At 54.5% G+C, this 17,621-nt stretch overlaps 2 protein-coding genes across 2 annotated transcripts in view; one reads left to right on the top strand and one right to left on the bottom strand.

Annotated features, from left to right (window-relative positions):
- Positions 1-9,911, top strand: part of zanl (zonadhesin, like) — a 34,839-nt gene extending 24,928 nt beyond the window's left edge. The window contains 25 exon segments of the mRNA XM_084692070.1: positions 12-189; positions 527-635; positions 767-861; positions 996-1,172; positions 1,397-1,593; positions 1,861-2,005; positions 2,492-2,589; positions 2,706-2,849; positions 3,010-3,174; positions 3,437-3,564; positions 3,772-3,955; positions 4,101-4,188; positions 4,459-4,667; positions 4,938-5,082; positions 5,446-5,693; positions 6,283-6,412; positions 6,587-6,779; positions 7,075-7,236; positions 7,414-7,544; positions 7,645-7,847; positions 7,986-8,121; positions 8,474-8,617; positions 8,721-8,814; positions 8,990-9,036; positions 9,565-9,911. Coding sequence (XP_084548196.1) covers positions 12-189; positions 527-635; positions 767-861; positions 996-1,172; positions 1,397-1,593; positions 1,861-2,005; positions 2,492-2,589; positions 2,706-2,849; positions 3,010-3,174; positions 3,437-3,564; positions 3,772-3,955; positions 4,101-4,188; positions 4,459-4,667; positions 4,938-5,082; positions 5,446-5,693; positions 6,283-6,412; positions 6,587-6,779; positions 7,075-7,236; positions 7,414-7,544; positions 7,645-7,847; positions 7,986-8,121; positions 8,474-8,617; positions 8,721-8,814; positions 8,990-9,036; positions 9,565-9,632 — 3,618 coding nt within the window. The 3' untranslated portion in view covers positions 9,633-9,911.
- Positions 9,912-12,099: 2,188 nt separating this feature from the next.
- trappc14 (trafficking protein particle complex subunit 14) overlaps positions 12,100-17,621 on the bottom strand; it is a 9,873-nt gene continuing 4,351 nt past the window's right edge. Inside the window, exons 4-10 of the mRNA XM_084692069.1 lie at positions 17,132-17,218; positions 15,537-15,657; positions 15,244-15,391; positions 14,410-14,644; positions 13,273-13,412; positions 12,576-12,772; positions 12,100-12,247 (exon numbers count right to left, since the gene is read on the bottom strand). Coding sequence (XP_084548195.1) covers positions 12,100-12,247; positions 12,576-12,772; positions 13,273-13,412; positions 14,410-14,644; positions 15,244-15,391; positions 15,537-15,657; positions 17,132-17,218 — 1,076 coding nt within the window. The remainder of the gene's footprint in view (positions 12,248-12,575; positions 12,773-13,272; positions 13,413-14,409; positions 14,645-15,243; positions 15,392-15,536; positions 15,658-17,131; positions 17,219-17,621) is intronic.

Genomic DNA, 17,621 nt, shown 5'->3' with positions numbered 1-17,621 from the left:
CCTCACCTCAGGTGAACGGGACACTCGTGACCCCGCCCGTGACCCTGACCAATGGGGTGAAGATCTACCTGAGCGGGAAGTTTGTCGTCCTGGAGACGGTGTTTGGTCTGCGAGTACGCTTCGACGGTAACCACCATGCTGACGTGACGCTGCCCTCCTCCTACAACGACCTGCTGTGTGGTCTCTGTGGTACGCTGCCTCCACACACACACACACACACACACAGGAACACTACTGATCCATAACAGCACCAGTCACCTGCTGTGCATCACGAAGAGCAGATGGTGTTTAACGGTTGTAGACGTCATGAAGGGTTTTGATCTGAATGATGACGTTGACTGTGCTTTGTAACTGAAGCTAGCTCTTAAGAATTTGATTGTTCCCAAAGTTCTAGTTCTAGAGTTTCCAAAGTTCTAGTTCTAGAGTTTCCAAAGTTCTAGTTCTAGAGTTTCCAAAGTTCTAGTTCTAGAGTTTCCAGAGTTCTAAGAGCTCCCATAGTTTGATCAACTGCCTGATGTTCCTACAGGAAACTTTAACGGGAAACCTGGTGACGACAACCTGAAGCCAGACGGTAAACCAGCCGGTAACACCAATGAGCTGGGAGACAGCTGGCAGGTCCCGGACGACCGCCCTGAGTGAGTAACACACACACACACTATTCTAATACTCTTAGCCTATGTCAAACAGATCAACAAGCTTTCATTTAAATCTTTGGTTTTGACGATCTTCCTCTCCCCCTCTCTCCCCCCCTCCCCCTCTCCCCTAGCTGCACTAACGGAGGAGGAGTGGAGGAATGTGATGATGACGTCAAGGAAGAGGCTCAGAAGCCCACCAGCTGTGGCATGATCACTGACCCCAACGGTGAGACTCACACACACACACACACACACACACACACTCATCTACACATACATACAGGATATTACATGCTTATTGATCCTCCTCCTCTCATCTCTCCGCCTCTCTTCTCCTCTGATCTCCTCTCCTGTCCTCAGGGATCTTCAAACCGTGTCACGCGGTGCTGCCCCCTGGCCTCTACTTTGAGAACTGCGTGTACGACCAGTGTGCCACGGGCGGGGAGACGGTGGCTCTGTGCCAGGCTGTGGAGAGCTACGCTGACCTGTGTGCCCAGGAGGGCGTGGCCATCCCCTGGAGGAACAACACCTTCTGTCGTACGTCAGCTGAGTGTGTGGTGGTGTGTGTGTGTGTGAGTGTGTGTGTGTGAGTGTGTGTGTGTGTGTGTGTGAGTGTGAGTGTTTGTGTGTGTGTATGCACACAGTGCGTGCGTGCGGACCACACCCGACCTCTCTCCTCTCTCGCTTGTCTCAGTACCTCCAACAATAGACCTACCCTTCAGTGACAGCTTGAAATGACAATCTCTTCCCCCCACCCCCAGCTCTGAAGTGCCCCCCGGGCAGCCACTACAACCACTGCAGCCCCGCCTGCCCCGCCTCCTGCCAGGCCCCCAGCCCCGCCTGTAACCAGCCCTGCGTGGAGGGCTGTGTGTGTGAGGCAGGGCACGTCCTCAGCGGGGACAAGTGTGTCCCCCTCAGCCAGTGTGGCTGCACCGACAAGGACAACAATTACAGACCGGTAGGAAGGAAGGAAGGAAGGAAGGAAGGAAGGAAGGAAGGAGGGAGGGAGGGAGGGAGGGAGGGAGGGAGGGAGGGAGGGAGGGAGGGAGGGAGGGAGGGAGGGAGGGAGGGAGGGAGGGAGGGAGGGAGGGAGGGAGGGAGGGAGGGAGGGAGGGAGGGAGGGAGGAGGAGAAGGTCCAACAAAGCATTTTAGATGTGGTTGGATGTTACTTGCCTATTTGTGTATGTGCAACTGGTAACAACTGTGTGTGTGTGTGTGTGTCAGGTGGGAGACACCTGGTTCCCAGTGCTGGACTGCTCGGAGCGCTGCCAGTGTAACGCCAACAACAGCATCACCTGTGAGTCCTGGATGTGCAGCCCTGCCCAGGAGTGCAAGGTCCTGGATGGAGACCTGGACTGTCACTCAACCGGTAGGACACGCCCACAAACCGAAAAGAGACACGCCCCCAAACCACAAATACACCCCAGACGGATCAGGCAGTTTAATCACTTTAGTTATCAGCCATCAGTTGTCTTTGGTTGATAGTTAAGTTGTGTTAATTCATATTTAATATCTAATAACATGTGTGATGTGATGATGTGATGATGTGATGTGATGATGTGATGATGTGCTGATGTGATGTGTGTGATGATGTGATGGTGATGATGATGTGAGATGATGTGATGATGATGATGTGATGATGATGTGATGATGATGATGTGATGATGTGCTGATGTGTGATGATGTGATGATGATGATGATGTGATGATGTGATGAGGATGATGTGATGATGTGATGATGTGATGATGATGATGTGATGATGTGATGATGATGTGATGATGTGCTGATGATGTGATGATGTGATGATGTGATGTGATGATGTGATGATGATGATGTGATCATGTGATGTGTGCAGGTCTGGGAGTGTGTCATGTGGCTGGAGACCCTCACTACTACACCTTCGATGGAGTCATGCACACGTTCATGGGAACCTGCACATACACACTGGTGGAGGTAGGTACCTCTCTCTCCCTGTCTCTCTCTCTCCCTTTCTTTGCCTCCTCTCTCTCTCAGTTTTCTTCCCTTCAGTCCCCCAACCCCCGTTCTAACCAACTCTCTCTCTCTCTCAGATGTGTAACTCCACCAACGTGACGCCCTTCACCATCGTGGCGAAGAACGAGGAGCGCGGCCAACCAGAGGCCTCGTACGTGCGCTCGGTCACCGTGTTCCTTCCCAGAGCCAACATCACCCTCATGAAGAACAAGAGAGTCCTGGTGAGGAGGGAGAGGCAGAGGGAGAGGGGGAGGGAGAGGGAGGGAGGGAGGGAGGGAGGGAAAGGGAGAGGGAGAGGGAGAGGGAGAGGGAGAGGGAGAGGGAGAGGGAGGGACAAAGTGCGGCTACAGATCCTGACCCTTTAACCCTCCCTGTCCCCAGCTGAACGAGCGCCGTGTGAAGACTCCCCTGAACGTGGGCGTGGCCGGTGCCCGCGTGCTGACCAGTGGCGTGTACAGCCTGCTGGACACAGACTTTGGGCTGCGGGTCAAGTTTGATGGAGTCCACCACCTGGAGATCACCATCCCTGGAGAATATTACAACAAGGTACCTGCTGGATGGCTGGTGGTGTCATGGTGTTGTTATGGATTCTGTTGCTGTGGATGGTGGTGTTATGGATACTGTTGCTGTGGACGGCGGTGTTATGGATAGTCGATCGATTTTGTGTTGTTGAGCAAATGATGGAAACATTTTTATCAGCCATGACTGAGAGGTTGTGTCTCCCTCCCTCCCTCCCCACCTCCCCCCCCCACCTCCCTCCCCTCCCTTCCCCCCTCCCTCCCCACCTCCCTCCCCCCTCTCCCTCCAGGTGTGTGGAATGTGTGGTAACTACAACATGAACTCTTCTGATGATAACCTGATGCCTGACGGGAGACCAGCCAAGGACGTGATCGAGCTGGGGAACAGCTGGAAGTCTGAGGGAGACAGTGACCCTGGGTGAGTCTGACTTCTGACCTCTGACCTCTGACCCCACCATGAATGCCATCCCTCCATCTGTCCATTCATCCTGCTTCTACTGCCTGGCCTCTGCAACTACCACTTTCTTCTTGCAACATCCTGCATCTAACCACGTCTAATCCTCCACCTCCCTCCCTCCCTCCTCCATCCCTCCTCCCTCCTCCATCCCTTCGTCCCTCCCTCCAGCTGCCAGCCAGACACACGTCCAGACGTGAACCCAGACTGCTCTGCTGAGGAGGAGCAGAGCTTCGAGGCCCAGTGCTCCGAGATCTTCCTCTCCGACCGCTTCAAGCCCTGCCACTCTCTGCTGCCCCCAGAGGCCTTCCTGGGGAACTGCGTCTACGACATGTGCGAGTACGACGGCATGCAGGTGGGCGCTTCTCCGAGATCTTCACAGATGTACAGGAGGGTTACATATTTACAGAACAGGTTTCATAAACAATACCCTCTATCCCTCCTCCCCCTTTCCCCTTTCCCCTCCCCCCTCCTCCCCCTTTCCCCTCCCCCCCCCCCAGTCAACCCTGTGTGACAACGTGGAAGCCTACGCCCAAGCCTGCCAGAGTGCCGGTGTCACCATCAGCTGGAGGAACAACACCTTCTGTCGTGAGTGGGGAGGGAGGGAGGGAGGCGTGGGGGAAAAGGAGAGGGAAATTTATGTATACGAATCCCACGCTGCAGATCCGAACATTCAACAGCATCACAGCCTTTAAAGAAGAAGAAGAAGAAAAATATCCAATCTCTTTTGGATCCTCCTGTAACCTCTCACTCCTCCTCTCTCTCCCTTCCACCCTTCCCCTCTCTGCCTCCCTGTCTCTCTTATGCCTCCCTCCGCCTCCCTCCCTCTCTCCCCTCTCTCCCTCCCCCCCCCCACAGCTCTGCCCTGCCCCCCCCACAGCCACTACTCTGACTGCACGCCGGCCTGCCCCCCCACCTGCTCCGACCTGTTCCCCCTGTTCTGCCACCTGCCCCCCACCACCTGTGTGGAGGGGTGCCAGTGTGACGCGGGCTACGTGCTGAGTGACGGCCGCTGTGTCACGCTGTCCCAGTGCGGCTGTCTGGACACGGACGGGGAGTACCACGACGTGAGGGGACACACACACACAGACACACACACTCACACACACAGAGAAAGTACAGTACACACACACGGAGAGTACAGTACACACACACACTCACACACACAGAGAGAGTACAGTACACACACACACACAGAGTAAAGTACAGTACACACACATACACACTCACTCACTAACACACATACACATGCTCGATTCTTCTCTCTCTCTCCTTCCTCTTTTTCTTTTCTCTCAGTCACACCTTTTTTGCCTGTGTGTGTGTGTGTGTGTGTGCAGGTAGGAGACCAGTGGGTGACGGAGCACTGTGCCCAGCAGTGCAGCTGCACCCTGGGGGGCAGCATGGTCTGTCAGGATTTCCAGTGCAGCAGCAACTCAGTGTGTTCTCTGAACAGCCAGGGAGAAATCTACTGCAAACCTGAGAGTGAGTTCTCCTCTCTCTCTCTCTCTCTCTCTCTCTCTCTCTCTCTCTCTCTCTCTCTCTCTCTCTCTCTCTCTCTCTCTCTCTCTCTCTCTCTCTCTCTCTCTCTCTCTCTCTCTCTCTCTCTCTCTCTCTCTCTCTCTCTCTCTCTCTCTCTCTCTCTCTCTCTCTCTCTCTCTCTCTCTCTCTCTCTCTCTCTCTCTCTCTCTCTCTCTCTCTCTCTCCTCCCGCCCTCCTCTCCCAGACCTGCTCTCTCTCTCCTGTCTCCATCTCTCCTCTCTCCTCTCTCCATCTCTCCTCCATCTCATACACTTGTGACAGTCAGAGTGGTATTGTCCAGGCTGACATCTCTTCTCCCCCCTCCAGAATTCAAAAAGTGCAGTGTGTCCGGTGACCCCCACTACCGTACCTTTGATGGTTTCACCCACAACTACCAGGGCCCGTACACCTACGTATTGGCTGCCAGCCACAGCCTGCCCCCCTCCCTGACCCCACTGCAGGTCCGGGGCAAGAACATCCGGCGCGGGGGCAACAGGAGGGTCTCCTACCTGGACGAGGTGTATGTGGACGTGTACGGGGTCAACATCCGCTTCCTGCAGAAGAAGGTCGTCCTGGTGAGTAGACGGGGGAGGCTGTGTGTGTGTCTGTGTGTGTGTGTGTGTCTGTCTGTGTGCCTCTGTGTGTGTGTGTGTTTACCTGCGTGTGTGTTTACGTGTGTGTGTGTTGGTGTTGTATTCCAAATGCAAACTTACAAACAAAATTTCTCCTCCCCTACGCACTCCATTCCTTTCTTTCCCCTCCCCACCTCCCCCCCTCTCCCTCCCCCCTCTCCCTCCCCCCCTCCCCACTTCCCCCCTCTCCCTCCCCCCTCTCCCTCCCCCTCTCCCTCCCCCCTCTCCCTCCCCCCTCTCCCTCCCCCCTCTCCCTCCCCCTCTCCCTCCCCCCTCTCCCTCCCCCTCTCCCTCCCCCTCTCCCTCCCCCTCTCCCTCCCCCCTCTCCCTCCCCCCTCTCCCTCCCCCCTCTCCCTCCCCCCTCTCCCTCCCCCCTCTCCCTCCCCCTCTCCCTCCCCCCTCTCCCTCCCCCCTCTCCCTCCCCCCTCTCCCTCCCCCCTCTCCCTCCCCCTCTCCCTCCCCCCTCTCCCTCCCCCCCTCTCCCTCCCCCCTCTCCCTCCCCCCCTCCCTCCCCCCCCTCCCTAACCCACAGGTGGATGGGGAGCGTGTGACTCCTCCCCTCAGCCCCAGGCAGGGTCTGACCATCACCATGAACTCCAAATACGTCCGTCTCTCCACCGACTTCGGCCTGGCCGTCCAATTTGACGGCAGGAGCCACGGAGGTGAGGGGGGAGAGAGAGAGAGGGAGTGAGTGAGTGGGGGGAGGGAGGGAGAGGGGGGGAGGGCGGTGAGGGGGGAGGGAGGGAGGGATGGAAGGAGGGAGGGATATAATTAATCTGTAAAAATCACAACTCCTCACTCTTGCTTGTTTTCTCCTCTCCCCCCTCCCCCTCCAGAGATGCTGATGCCTGGTACATACGGGAAGTTGGTGCGGGGCCTGTGTGGGAACTACGACGGGAACTCCAGGAATGAATACACAAAGCCTGACGGCTCGACGGTCAGGAGCCTGAACGAGTTTGGGGACAGCTGGAGGGTGAGCGACCGGCAGGGACCCCGCATCTCCGACCTGCCCTCAGCACACCTGCACAGGTAACACAGAGAGAGAGAGAGAGAGAGAGAGAGAGAGAGAGAGAGAGAGAGAGAGAGAGAGAGAGAGAGAGAGAGAGAGAGAGAGAGGGGATGTAAGATATTGTTTATTGTTTTCTTGTTTTCTTGTTGTATATTGGACATTCAAATGGTAATTTACTGTACGTTTCTCCCTCTCCTCTCCCCCCTCCCCTCTCCCCCCCTCTGCCCCCCTCCCCTCTCCCCCCCCCCTCTGCCCCCCTCTCCTCCTCCTCTCCCCCCTCTCCCCCTTTCCTCCCCCCTCTCCTCCTCCCCCCAGACGGGAGGTGGAGGAGGATCCTGACCCCGGGTTCGAGACCACGGGCTGCTCAGCTGCTCAGCTGGCAGAGCTCCAGGGCAGCTCTCAGTGTGGAGCTGTGACCGACCCTGCTGGGCCCTTCAGCCCCTGCCACGCCACCCTGGACCCTAAGAGCTACCAGGAGTGAGTGGGGGGGGGGGGAGTTTATGTGTGTGTGTGTGTGTATTTGCTCCGCCTTGTCCATTGGATTTGTTGACTGTATGTTTTTGTGTATATGTGTGTTTGTATGTGCTTGCAGTTCTTTGACTCTGTGTATTGGGATCCCTAACTCTGTGTGTATGTGTGTGTGTGTGTGTGCAGGGACTGCGTGTACGACCTGTGTGCAGAGCAGACTCAGCCAGCTCTGAGGTGTGACAGCTATGATGTGTACGCTCAAGCCTGCCAGGCTGCCGGCGTCAAACTGGGATCCTGGAGATACCTGCTGGGCTGTGGTACGACACACACACACACACGCACACGTACACATGCACACACACACACGTACACATGCACACCCTGTCTCTCACAATCCCTCCCTCTCCCTCCCTCCAGCTCCGACATGTGGTGCCAACAGCAACTACTCTGCCTGCATGTCGCCTTGCCCCGCCTCCTGCGCAGACATGGCCGCACCCTCCGAGTGTGAGGTTACTTCCTGTGTGGAGGGGTGTCAGTGCGCCCCTGGGTTCATCATGAGCGAGGACTCCTGCGTTCCCTTCCCGGGGTGCGGCTGCAACTACCTCAACAGATACCACCCCGTAAGACCCCCCGACCCTGACCCCTGACCCCTGACCCCTCACCTCCACCTGGACAGCACTGGCTAGGGATGTGCTTCATTGATTGATCCTCCTCCTCTCCTTCCCTCTCCTCCTCCTCTCCTCTCTTCCTCCTCTCAGCTGAATGAGAAGTTTGTGACAGAGGACTGCGGCCAGGCATGCGAGTGCACCGCCAGGGGCGCCGTGTGCCAACCCAAGACCTGTGCAGCCAGCGAAGTCTGCACCGTGTTCAACCTGAGACGAGACTGCTACAAGAGTGAGCATCCCTCCCTCCCTCCCTCTCCCTCTCCCTCTCCCTCCCTCCCTCCCTCCCTCCCTCCCTCCCTCCCTCCCTCCCTCCCTCCCTCCCTCCTTCCCTCCCTCCCTCCCTCCCTCCCTCCCTCCCTCTCCCTCCCTCTCCCTCTCCCTCCCTCCCTCCTTCTCTGCACCGTGTTCAACCTGAGACGAGACTGCTACAAGAGTGAGCGTTGGCAGGGCGCGAGGGAGGGACATGTCACCCACGGGGGTTAGGAGGATAGAAAGCTGTTGTGTTCCTCCTCTCAACATGTCTCTTTCTTTCTCCATCGCTCTGTCTCTCCTTGCCTCCCTCCCCCTCTCTCCCTCCCCAGAGAGTGTGTGTCTAAGCTCTCCCTGTCTCAACGGGGGCACCTGTGCCGAAGCGTTGGCAGCCCCGGGCTACACCTGCCAGTGTCCGGAAGGCTTCGAGGGAGATCAGTGTGAGGTGGAGAAGACCGAGACCAGCGGAGGCCTGGGTGAGACCCTCAGCGCTTGGTTTACCAGACGCCCCCCTGCCTTCACACCAGGGCTGTTAGGGTTTGAACTGACCTGTGTGTGTGTGTGTCTGTGGTGTTCCAGATGAGAGGACCATAATCCTCATTGGAGTCCTGGTGCCTCTGGCTGTCATCATCATCATCTTGATAAGCGTGTTAATCTACAAGTGCAGAGCCAGGTATGTTATACACACACACACACCTGTACAAGCAGAATATTCACACTCACAATGTTTGCTAATATATATATAGTATACAAATAGATACGTTTTCCTCATCTGCTTGGAGAAGGGGACGAGTGAGCCATTAACTGTCTCACCGAAACTAAGATTCTTTTGTTTGTTTTTTATGCAGCAACAACAGAAAGAATTACGAGACCAACAAAATTCAGTTGAGATCAAGTAGGTTCATGTTTCTGTATCTTGGGAGCGAGTGTGTGTGTGTGTGAGCGTGTGTGTGTGGGAGTGTGTGTGTGTGGGAGCGTGTGTGTGTGTTACTCCTCAGTTCAAAGCCCCAGATGGAAAAACTGTCAGAAATCATTGATTTATTAATTCAATTTAATTAATTAATTATCAAATGACTCATTGTTTAGTTTATCATTACATTGAATACTTATCAATGACCAGCTATCATGAATAATAATTATGGACCAATAATTAATTGATTTTTGTATTATAGTGTCACGCTCAAGCCCCCAGGTCCAATGGACTTACAAGTCTTTCTAGCGAGATGTGGGTATTTCCGTAAAAATGTTTGAAAGTAATTCTGCGGGTGTAGATTTGGCGTTTGGGTCCTCTTTGTGCGCCGTTTTCCCCCTTTTAGGCACGGATTAAATCATTGTATCTTTATTAAATCTTTTCCCGGGTTTTTATTTGTTTCGTTTCGTTCTGTGTTTCTTACCCGTGTTGTCCCGTGTCTCCGTCTCACAGGTCCGGATGTTCCGTACGAGAACTTGGACGACGTGGCGAAAACACAGACCACGGTCACGCCGTTCTAAAGAGAAACTACCGTGTCATGGTTACTGGTTTTAGACAAATTAACCTCACTCACACACACAGACACATACGATTGGTGACCGACTCCCTGTAGAGCGGTAAAGAAGGTCTGCAATCGTTTTTCCTTTGTTTATATTCGTGTTTGGTGTCTGCTGCTACTAACTTATTGACTTCAGCTGTTTTTTGATGTAATTGTGGTTTGAGATGTAAAATAATTCAGGGAAAAGTGCAATCATATAAAAATGCTTGTGCCTTGAAATAAAACTTATTTTTGAATTGAATAGATGTGATGTTGCTGCATTTATAACTTGTATTGTATTCAATAAATACTATATATTATACCCATGATGAATCGATGTATACATTTTCCCAACATTATTCAAGTGATACATTTCCCCCCCAAATACCTCAGCTGCTAAATTCAACAAAACACGTTTAATTTTTTTCCCTGCGTCTCCTTCAATGGCACACGACACCAGAGTGACACAGTACCCCAAACATAAATAACATTAACATTAAAAGCAAAAAACATAAAGTGCTTTAACGAACAATGGCTGTTAAAAGAATGACATACACAATCAAAAACACAATCCTATTCTGGGTTACTTTGGCGATAGTAGTACAAAATATGTTTTTAAATAAACATTAGTTTTCAGTCCCTGTACTCAGGATAGAAGGTGACCAAAGTTCTCGAGTTCCATCTGAACATTCTGAACCGGAATGTTTTTTGTGTGTTTTTATCAAAGAAAAAAACAGAATTTACAGAACACTGTCGAGTTTGTGTTCTGGACAACGAAGGCATAGACCGTTGGAATAGAACAGCAGTGAAGTCACATTTGTTTGTTACATTTTACGCTCAAATAGTCAATACAGTTACAATACATCATATCCCAGTGTTAAACCGATGAACTAATTTGTCCAAATGCATGTAAACACCACACACACATTCTCTCTCACTCACTCTCTCTCTCTCTCTCTCACACACACAAACTCTCACACTCTCTCACACACACACCTTTGTTGGACGTTTTGGGCACAAATGTAAACGCTAATAAACTCTAACAGCTACCGTGTGAACTTCTTATCAGAAGGGCTCAAGTATAAAAGGCAAGAACAATAAGAAGCATGAACCGGACCCTGACCCTGTGGACAAGGAACCTCCATGACACAGGCTGGCTGTATGTGAGGGTGTGAGATTGGGTACGTTTGTATTTGATGGTCATTGTGAGTGTATGTGCAAGTGAGCATGAGTGACTGAGTGATTGTGTGTGTGTGAGTGTGTACGTTGTGTGTGTGAACGTTGTGTGTGTGTGTACGTTGTGTGTGTGAACATTGTGTGTGTGAACATTGTGTGTGTGTGTTTGTACACTTCTGAGATTAAAGATCGTCCAGCTACAGCAAGGCTGGCAAAATAACCAACTCAAATCTTAGCAAACGTAGACAATAAATACAACACCATGAACAGTAAACAGACCAAGGCTGATAGCTAGCCACGGTTAAACAGACCAAGGCTGATAGCTAGCTGTGGTCAGACCGGCGTTGAGACTGTGGAGGTGTGTCGGTTACTAAGGAAACGGCACATTCGAACATTTTTCTTCAAAATATCATACATGGGTGTGGTTGAGTTCATCTACTTTCCAGTTCCTCCCTTTCCCTCTCCTTCCCTCCAAATCTCTGCACCCCTCTCCTCTCCCCCTCCTCCCCTTCCCCTCCAAATCTCTGCACCCCTCTCCTCTCCTCCTCCCCCTTCCTTCCCCTCAGAGAACTCCAAGGTGTGCACACACCAAGACCAGGAGAGTTACAGAACGTTTTAAGACAGAGTTCTGTGACAGTTCAACTGGGTGATTCTACAGACGAAAAGTTAACAGAATAGAAACATTCTCCAAAGCTGCCCCAAAAGTTGCTGCTATACAACTTTAAAAAATTAAGAAAACAGTCCCGACATCTTAAAACATTTGAAAATAAACATGCACCAGCGATAACAGCATTACTCTGCGTAGGAATGTGTGTGAAACTACAGGAGTGAAATGTTGTTGGACGTGAGGCTGGTGGGGTAGGAGGTCAAAGACGGTCCCTCCCTGCTCCTCCTTCCTGAAGAAATGTTCTGGATCACAGATGTGCTGCTTGGAAAAATGTTATTTTTTTGCTGACACTTCCTCTAGCCTGCCTATCAGACCTCTATTCCCCCCTTCCCCCTTTCTCCCTCTCTTTCTCTCCTACCCCCCCCCCCCCTCCCTCCGTCCCTCCCCCACTCCCTCCCCCACTCCCCTCCCTCTCTCTCCTCCCTTCCCTCCCCCCTCCGCCTCCCCCTCCCTCCCTCTCCTCCCTCCCTCCCTCCCTCCCTCCCTCCCTCCCTCCCTCCCTCCCTCCCTCCCTCCCTCCCTCCCTCCCTCCCTCCCTCCCTCCCTCCCTCCCTCCCTCCCTCCCTCCCTCCCTCCCTCCCTCCCTCCCTCCCTCCCTCCCTCCCCCCTAGCCCTCCAGGACCAGGACCTTGCACTCCCTCTTGGCGATCTTGTCCAGGGACAGCAGGGGTCTCTCTGGGGGCAGGTAGAGGGGCCGGCCCACAGGGGAGCCCACGGGAGGGGTGATGGCTCTGCGCTCCATCACACTGCCTGTCCTGCATGGTCACACACACACACATTAGTGTGTTAGGGTTGGGCTTGTGTGTGTGTACCTGGTGAGGTAGGAGCGTGAGGGCAGCTGGTGTGTGTGTACCTGGTGAGGTAGGAGCTTGAGGGCAGCTGGTGTGTGTGTACCTGGTGAGGTAGGAGGGTGAGGGCAGCTGGTGTGTACCTGGTGAGGTAGGAGGGTGAGGGCAGCTGGTGTGTGTGTACCTGGTGAGGTAGGAGCGTGAGGGCAGCTGGTGTGTACCTGGTGAGGTAGGAGGGTGAGGGCAGCTGGTGTGTACCTGGTGAGGTAGGAGCTTGAGGGCAGCTGGTGTGTACCTGGTGAGGTAGGAGCGTGAGGGCAGCTGGTGGGAGAAGCTCTGAGAGCGGCCCAGGCTCTGCCTCTCCAGCAGCTCCCTGACGGCCGGGCTGGAGGGGGAACTCTTCCTGGACAGGGACAGGGGGGGGCGCGCCTCCGAGGGGGGGTTGGACACGGACGCTGTGAACTGCAGCTTCAGCTTCATGTGCTGGCTCAGCTGGGGGGGAGAGGGGGGGGGGGGGTGGAGGGGTTGGGGAAGAAGGGGGAGGGAAGTGGGGAGGGTATAAAGGGCGGAGGAGGGGGAGATGGTATGGAGGGTTGAGAAAAAGAGAATAAGAAGGAGAACATGTGGGCAGAAAAGAGAACGAGTGATTAAAGAGAGAGAGAGAGAGACAGAGAGAGAGAGAAGACAAGGTCCAGACAGGATAAATAACATGGTGGTATGCAATAATATTTACAGAGAAATCCGACCCTTCTACCAGTTATACAGTAACGGGTTGGTGTGAGCACACACACACACACACACACACACACACGTCTGATAACTTACAGGCCGTTCCTTCACTCCCTTCAAATCTACACTTCTGATCCTTAATGATCTGCTATACTGTTCTATAAGCACTCATTTAATGCGGCTTTGGATGAAAGCGTCAGCGAAATTAATCAAATGTGAAATGCATGCACACACACACACACAAACACACAGTCCATGTTCACCTCGAAGAGCCCAGCTCGGAGGATCTGGAAGCTGACGCTGAACGACAGTGTGCTGCCCTTCAGACACTGGCCCAGGTTGTTGAGGGGAGTGTGACACACCACCGAACCCACCCCCACATCCTCAGGACAGCCTCCACGCCCTGGGGAGGAGAGGGGGGGAGAGGGACGGGGGGGGGGGGGGGGAGAGGGGGGGGGGGAGAGGGGAGGGGGGGGGGGAGAGGGAGGGGGGGGGGGGGAGAGGGAGGGGGGGGGGAGAGGGAGGAGAGGGGAGGGGGGGGGGGAGAGGGAGGGGGGGGGGGAGAGGGAGGAGAGGGGAGGGGGGGGGGGAGAGGGAGGGGGGGGGAGAGGGAGGGGAGGGGGGGGGGGGAGAGGGGAGGGGAGGGGGGGGAGTTAAAACACTCAATTTCAGCCACTTCACACACACACACACACACACACACACACATTTAAAATCCACACGTCTCTCTCCACACGTCTCTCTCCACTGTCTCTCCTTTAATCAGTTTCAGAGGGTTCATCTTTCCTCCTTCTCATTCCTCTCTCATGACCAGGCCCAAACAGAACACGCATTTTTTTTTAAACATTTTCTGCGGTTATTCAGACTGAAAATCGGCCTCCCTGTTCTTATGTCGGAGCGACCGAAGATGTTCCACAACAGTTTGACGGCAAATATGGTTGATTGAATGTTGACAGACTTTGCAAAAGTATTTATCCATCCTCATAAAGATCGCCTGAAACCTCCCTGGCCCGTTTTAATAAAAGAGACGTAATATGAGTTGAATAGTGTATTTACATTTTGCCTCAGACCAATGCGTTCTACTTGAAAACAAACACACATTTCTCTCACATACTCCCTCCCCCCTCCCTCCTTCCATCCCCTCCCCCACTCCCTCACCCCCACCCACCCTCATTCCTCCCCCCCCCACCCTCCCCCTTCAATGAGTTCTCCTTGTTCCTTAACTTCAGTTCCTTCAATCACTTCTCCTCTCCTCTACCGTCACCTCTCCTTTCCTCTCTTCCCTCCCTCCCTCCCTCCCTCCCTCCCTCCCTCCCTCCCTCCCTCCCTCCCTCCCTCCCTCCCTCCCTCCCTCCCCTCCCCTCCCCTCCCCTCCCTCCCTCCCTCCCTCCCTCCCTCACCCTCGGGCGTCCAGACCAGCCGGACAGCCAGGAAGTCCTGCAGGTTGTTGAGCAGGGTGTACTTGACCCGGAAGTGCTGTCGTAGCCTGACGGAGCGAGGGCAGGAGGCGGACATGACGAGGCGAGGCCGGTCCAGCCTCAGGCTGGGGAGGGCGTAGTGGGTGGAGATGTGGCGGGTGGAGGGCAGCTTGGAGCTGCACCACTGCAGCACGGCCACCAGGGGGATCTCCAGACCCTGGGGGGAACAAGGTGACACGCAGGTGAAACTTTCCTTCCTTCCTCCCTACCTCCCCTCTCCACTCTTCCTACCTCTCCTCCCTCTTTTCCTCCCTCCATCTCCCCCCTCCCTTCCTCCCCTCCCCCCTCTCCTCCCCTCCCCTCCCCTCTCCTCCCCTCCCCTCTCCTCTCCTCTCCTCTCCTCTCCTCTCCTCTCCTCTCCTCTCCTCTCCCCTCCCCTCCCCTCCCCTCCCCTCCCTCCCCTCTCCTCTCCTCTCCTCTCCTCTCCCCTCCCCTCCTCCCCACCCTCCCCTCCCCTCCCCTCCCCTGCCCCCTCCCCTCCCCTCTCCTCTCCTCTCCTCTCCTCTCCTCTCCTCTCCTCCCCTCCCTCCCTCCCTTCTCCTCTCCTCTCCTCTCCTCTCCTCTCCTCTCCCCTCCCCTCCCCTCCTCCCCACCCTCCCCTCTCCTCTCCTCTCCTCTCCTCTCCCCTCTCCTCTCTCCTCTCTCCTCTCTCCTCTCTCCTCCCCTCCCCTCTCCTCTCCTCTCCTCTCTCCTCCCCTCCCCTCCCTCCCCTCTCCTCTCCCCTCCTCCCCACCCTCTCCTCCCCCCTGCCCTCACCTCGTTAGAGTCCTCCTCTTCCTTCTGGCTGAGCTGCAGCTGAAACAGGAAGTTCTGCTCCTCCAGGGCGCTGAGCATACTGGGAAGGCGTGAAGACTCATTGTCCACCCGATAGAATGACGCCATGGCAACCTCCGCCGACTGGTGGCTACGGATACAGGAATGGTGTGGGGGGAGAAGCCGGCATGGTTATCGACCAAACGGGGTCACTAGTTTATGGAGAGTAGTTTAGGGCGCGTAGAGGCCTGGGGGGGGGGGGGGGGAGGCTGTGAGAGAGACAGGAAGTGACATACCAGACGTTGTCCACCAGCATGACGGTGCCGTCGGGCATCACAGGCAGGTAGGAGGAGTTGAGATTGGGCAGGATCTTCACATCCCGCACACACACGGCCTCCTGGGAACTGGAGTTTAATACTGAGGCCCGGAGGGAGGGGGAGGGGGAGAGAGAGAGAGATATAGAGAGAGAGATATAGAGATATAGAGAGAGAGATATAGAGATAGAGAGAGAGGGGACAGAATGAGGAGGAGAAGGAAGGGGAGGGGGGGGGGGGAAGAGAGGCAAAACCGGAAAGGAAGAAAAAAGGAAGCTTGATGAAGAGAGGGGAAGAGCTGGAGGATGATGATGTCACAGCACCGCTGAGAAAACACAATCATTCCCAAAGGGCTCTATTAATAGAGGCTGCACCCTTACACATGGCTGGATTTACATAAAAGCCCTGTTTCCTTACACTGCCACGTCAAAGCATGGAAGAGTCTGCAGTGAACTCAGACACTGCCGTCTAAAACTATTGTCAATTCACAAGGACCAGTCTGCATAATGTAAAACAGAGTAAATTAATAAAGAGGACTCCACTTAGCGTGCACAGAGAGAGAGAGAGAGAGAGAGAGAGAGAGAGAGAGAGAGAGAGAGACAGAGAGACAGAGAGACAGAGACAGAGAGAGACAGAGACACACACACACAGAAACACACACTGACCCTCAGTTGGAGGACCTAAGGTATGAACATGATCCAGCACACACACGTGTCTCCACCTAGAAAGATCTTTATTCTAACCGTGCTCTCCCTGCACTAACAGATCTTTATTCTAACCGTGCTCTCCCTGCACTAACAGCAGAGCTCTGCGCTTTTGTCTGTTTGTCAAAAGACTCACACACCCCTCACCCTCTCACTCACACACAGACACTTACTAAACTCACACACACACACACAGCTAAGAGGGGAGCCATACATCAAGGTCATGCATCAATTACATGTACTCAGAGCAGAGTAACTTGATCCAACAGCAGTGTTATCTCATCTTATCTTTCCTACAGCTTGGAGGAGAGAGCTTTTGACCGCAGATCACAAGGTTGAACGACTAAATGACAGAAGTACATGACCAAGGACACAGCTAATATGTTTATGCGTGTCTATCTCATCTCATTTAAGTCAATTCAAGCACCAAGATCTTCCTGCAACACAGCGCCATTCGTGACCACATGCCAATCCAAGATGGCCTCTTCCCAACGCCGCCTGGCGTTAAGACCTTGATCTGGTGTTCTGCCACTGAGGCATCATCCATAATCTCTTGCTGCCTGGCTGTTTCTGGTGATTAAAGAACCTGCCGTTTGAGAGACACCCGCACGCCAGCAGGTTCTCTGCGGGGACTAGGTTCTAGGTCCTAGACGGTCCAGGTGCTTTTGACACCCAAACGGCTGTGGTGTTACAGTAAATACCTTCCCCCTCCCCAAACGGCTGTGGTGATACAGTAAATATCTTCCCCCTCCCCAAACGGCTGTGGTGTTACAATAAATATCTTCCCCCTCCCCAAACGGCTGTGGTGATACAGCGTTTATCTTCCCCACCCACCCACCAGCCCCCCCCCCCCCCCCACACACACCTTCCTACCTTTGAGAACCGTCAGGTGTTTCCCAGAGACCGTCATCTGTTGACACTTCACAGTGGGGGGAGGAAGAACGGTCAGGGTGGTGCTGACTGGAGGGAGGGAGGGAGGGAGGGAGGGAGGGAGGGAGGGAGGGAGGGAGGGAGGGAGGGAGGGAGGGAGGGAGGGAGGGAGGGAGGGAGGGAGGGAGGGAGGGAGGGAGGGAGGGAAAAGTAGGTGAGAAAAGGAGGAAAAAAAGATACAGAATCACATCGGTGTTTGTCAACAGACAAATGAACAGGCAACAGGAGAGCAGGTGTGTGGGGTGTGTGGAGGTGTGGGGGGGTGTGTGGGGGTGTGTGGAGGTGTGTGGGGTGTGTGAGGTGTGTGGGGGTGTGTGGAGGTGTGTGGGGGGGTGTGGGGGTGTGGAGGTGTGTGGAGGTGTGTGGAGGTGTGTGGGGTGTGTGGGGGGGTGTGGGGGTGTGGAGGTGTGGAGATGTGTGGAGGTGTGTGGGG

Source organism: Hypomesus nipponensis, chromosome 25, assembly GCF_054491055.1.
Source record: "Hypomesus nipponensis isolate SF chromosome 25, ASM5449105v1, whole genome shotgun sequence".
In the NCBI taxonomy this organism is placed as follows: Eukaryota; Metazoa; Chordata; class Actinopteri; order Osmeriformes; family Osmeridae; genus Hypomesus; species Hypomesus nipponensis.
This window is presented reverse-complemented; position numbering and strand designations above follow the sequence as displayed.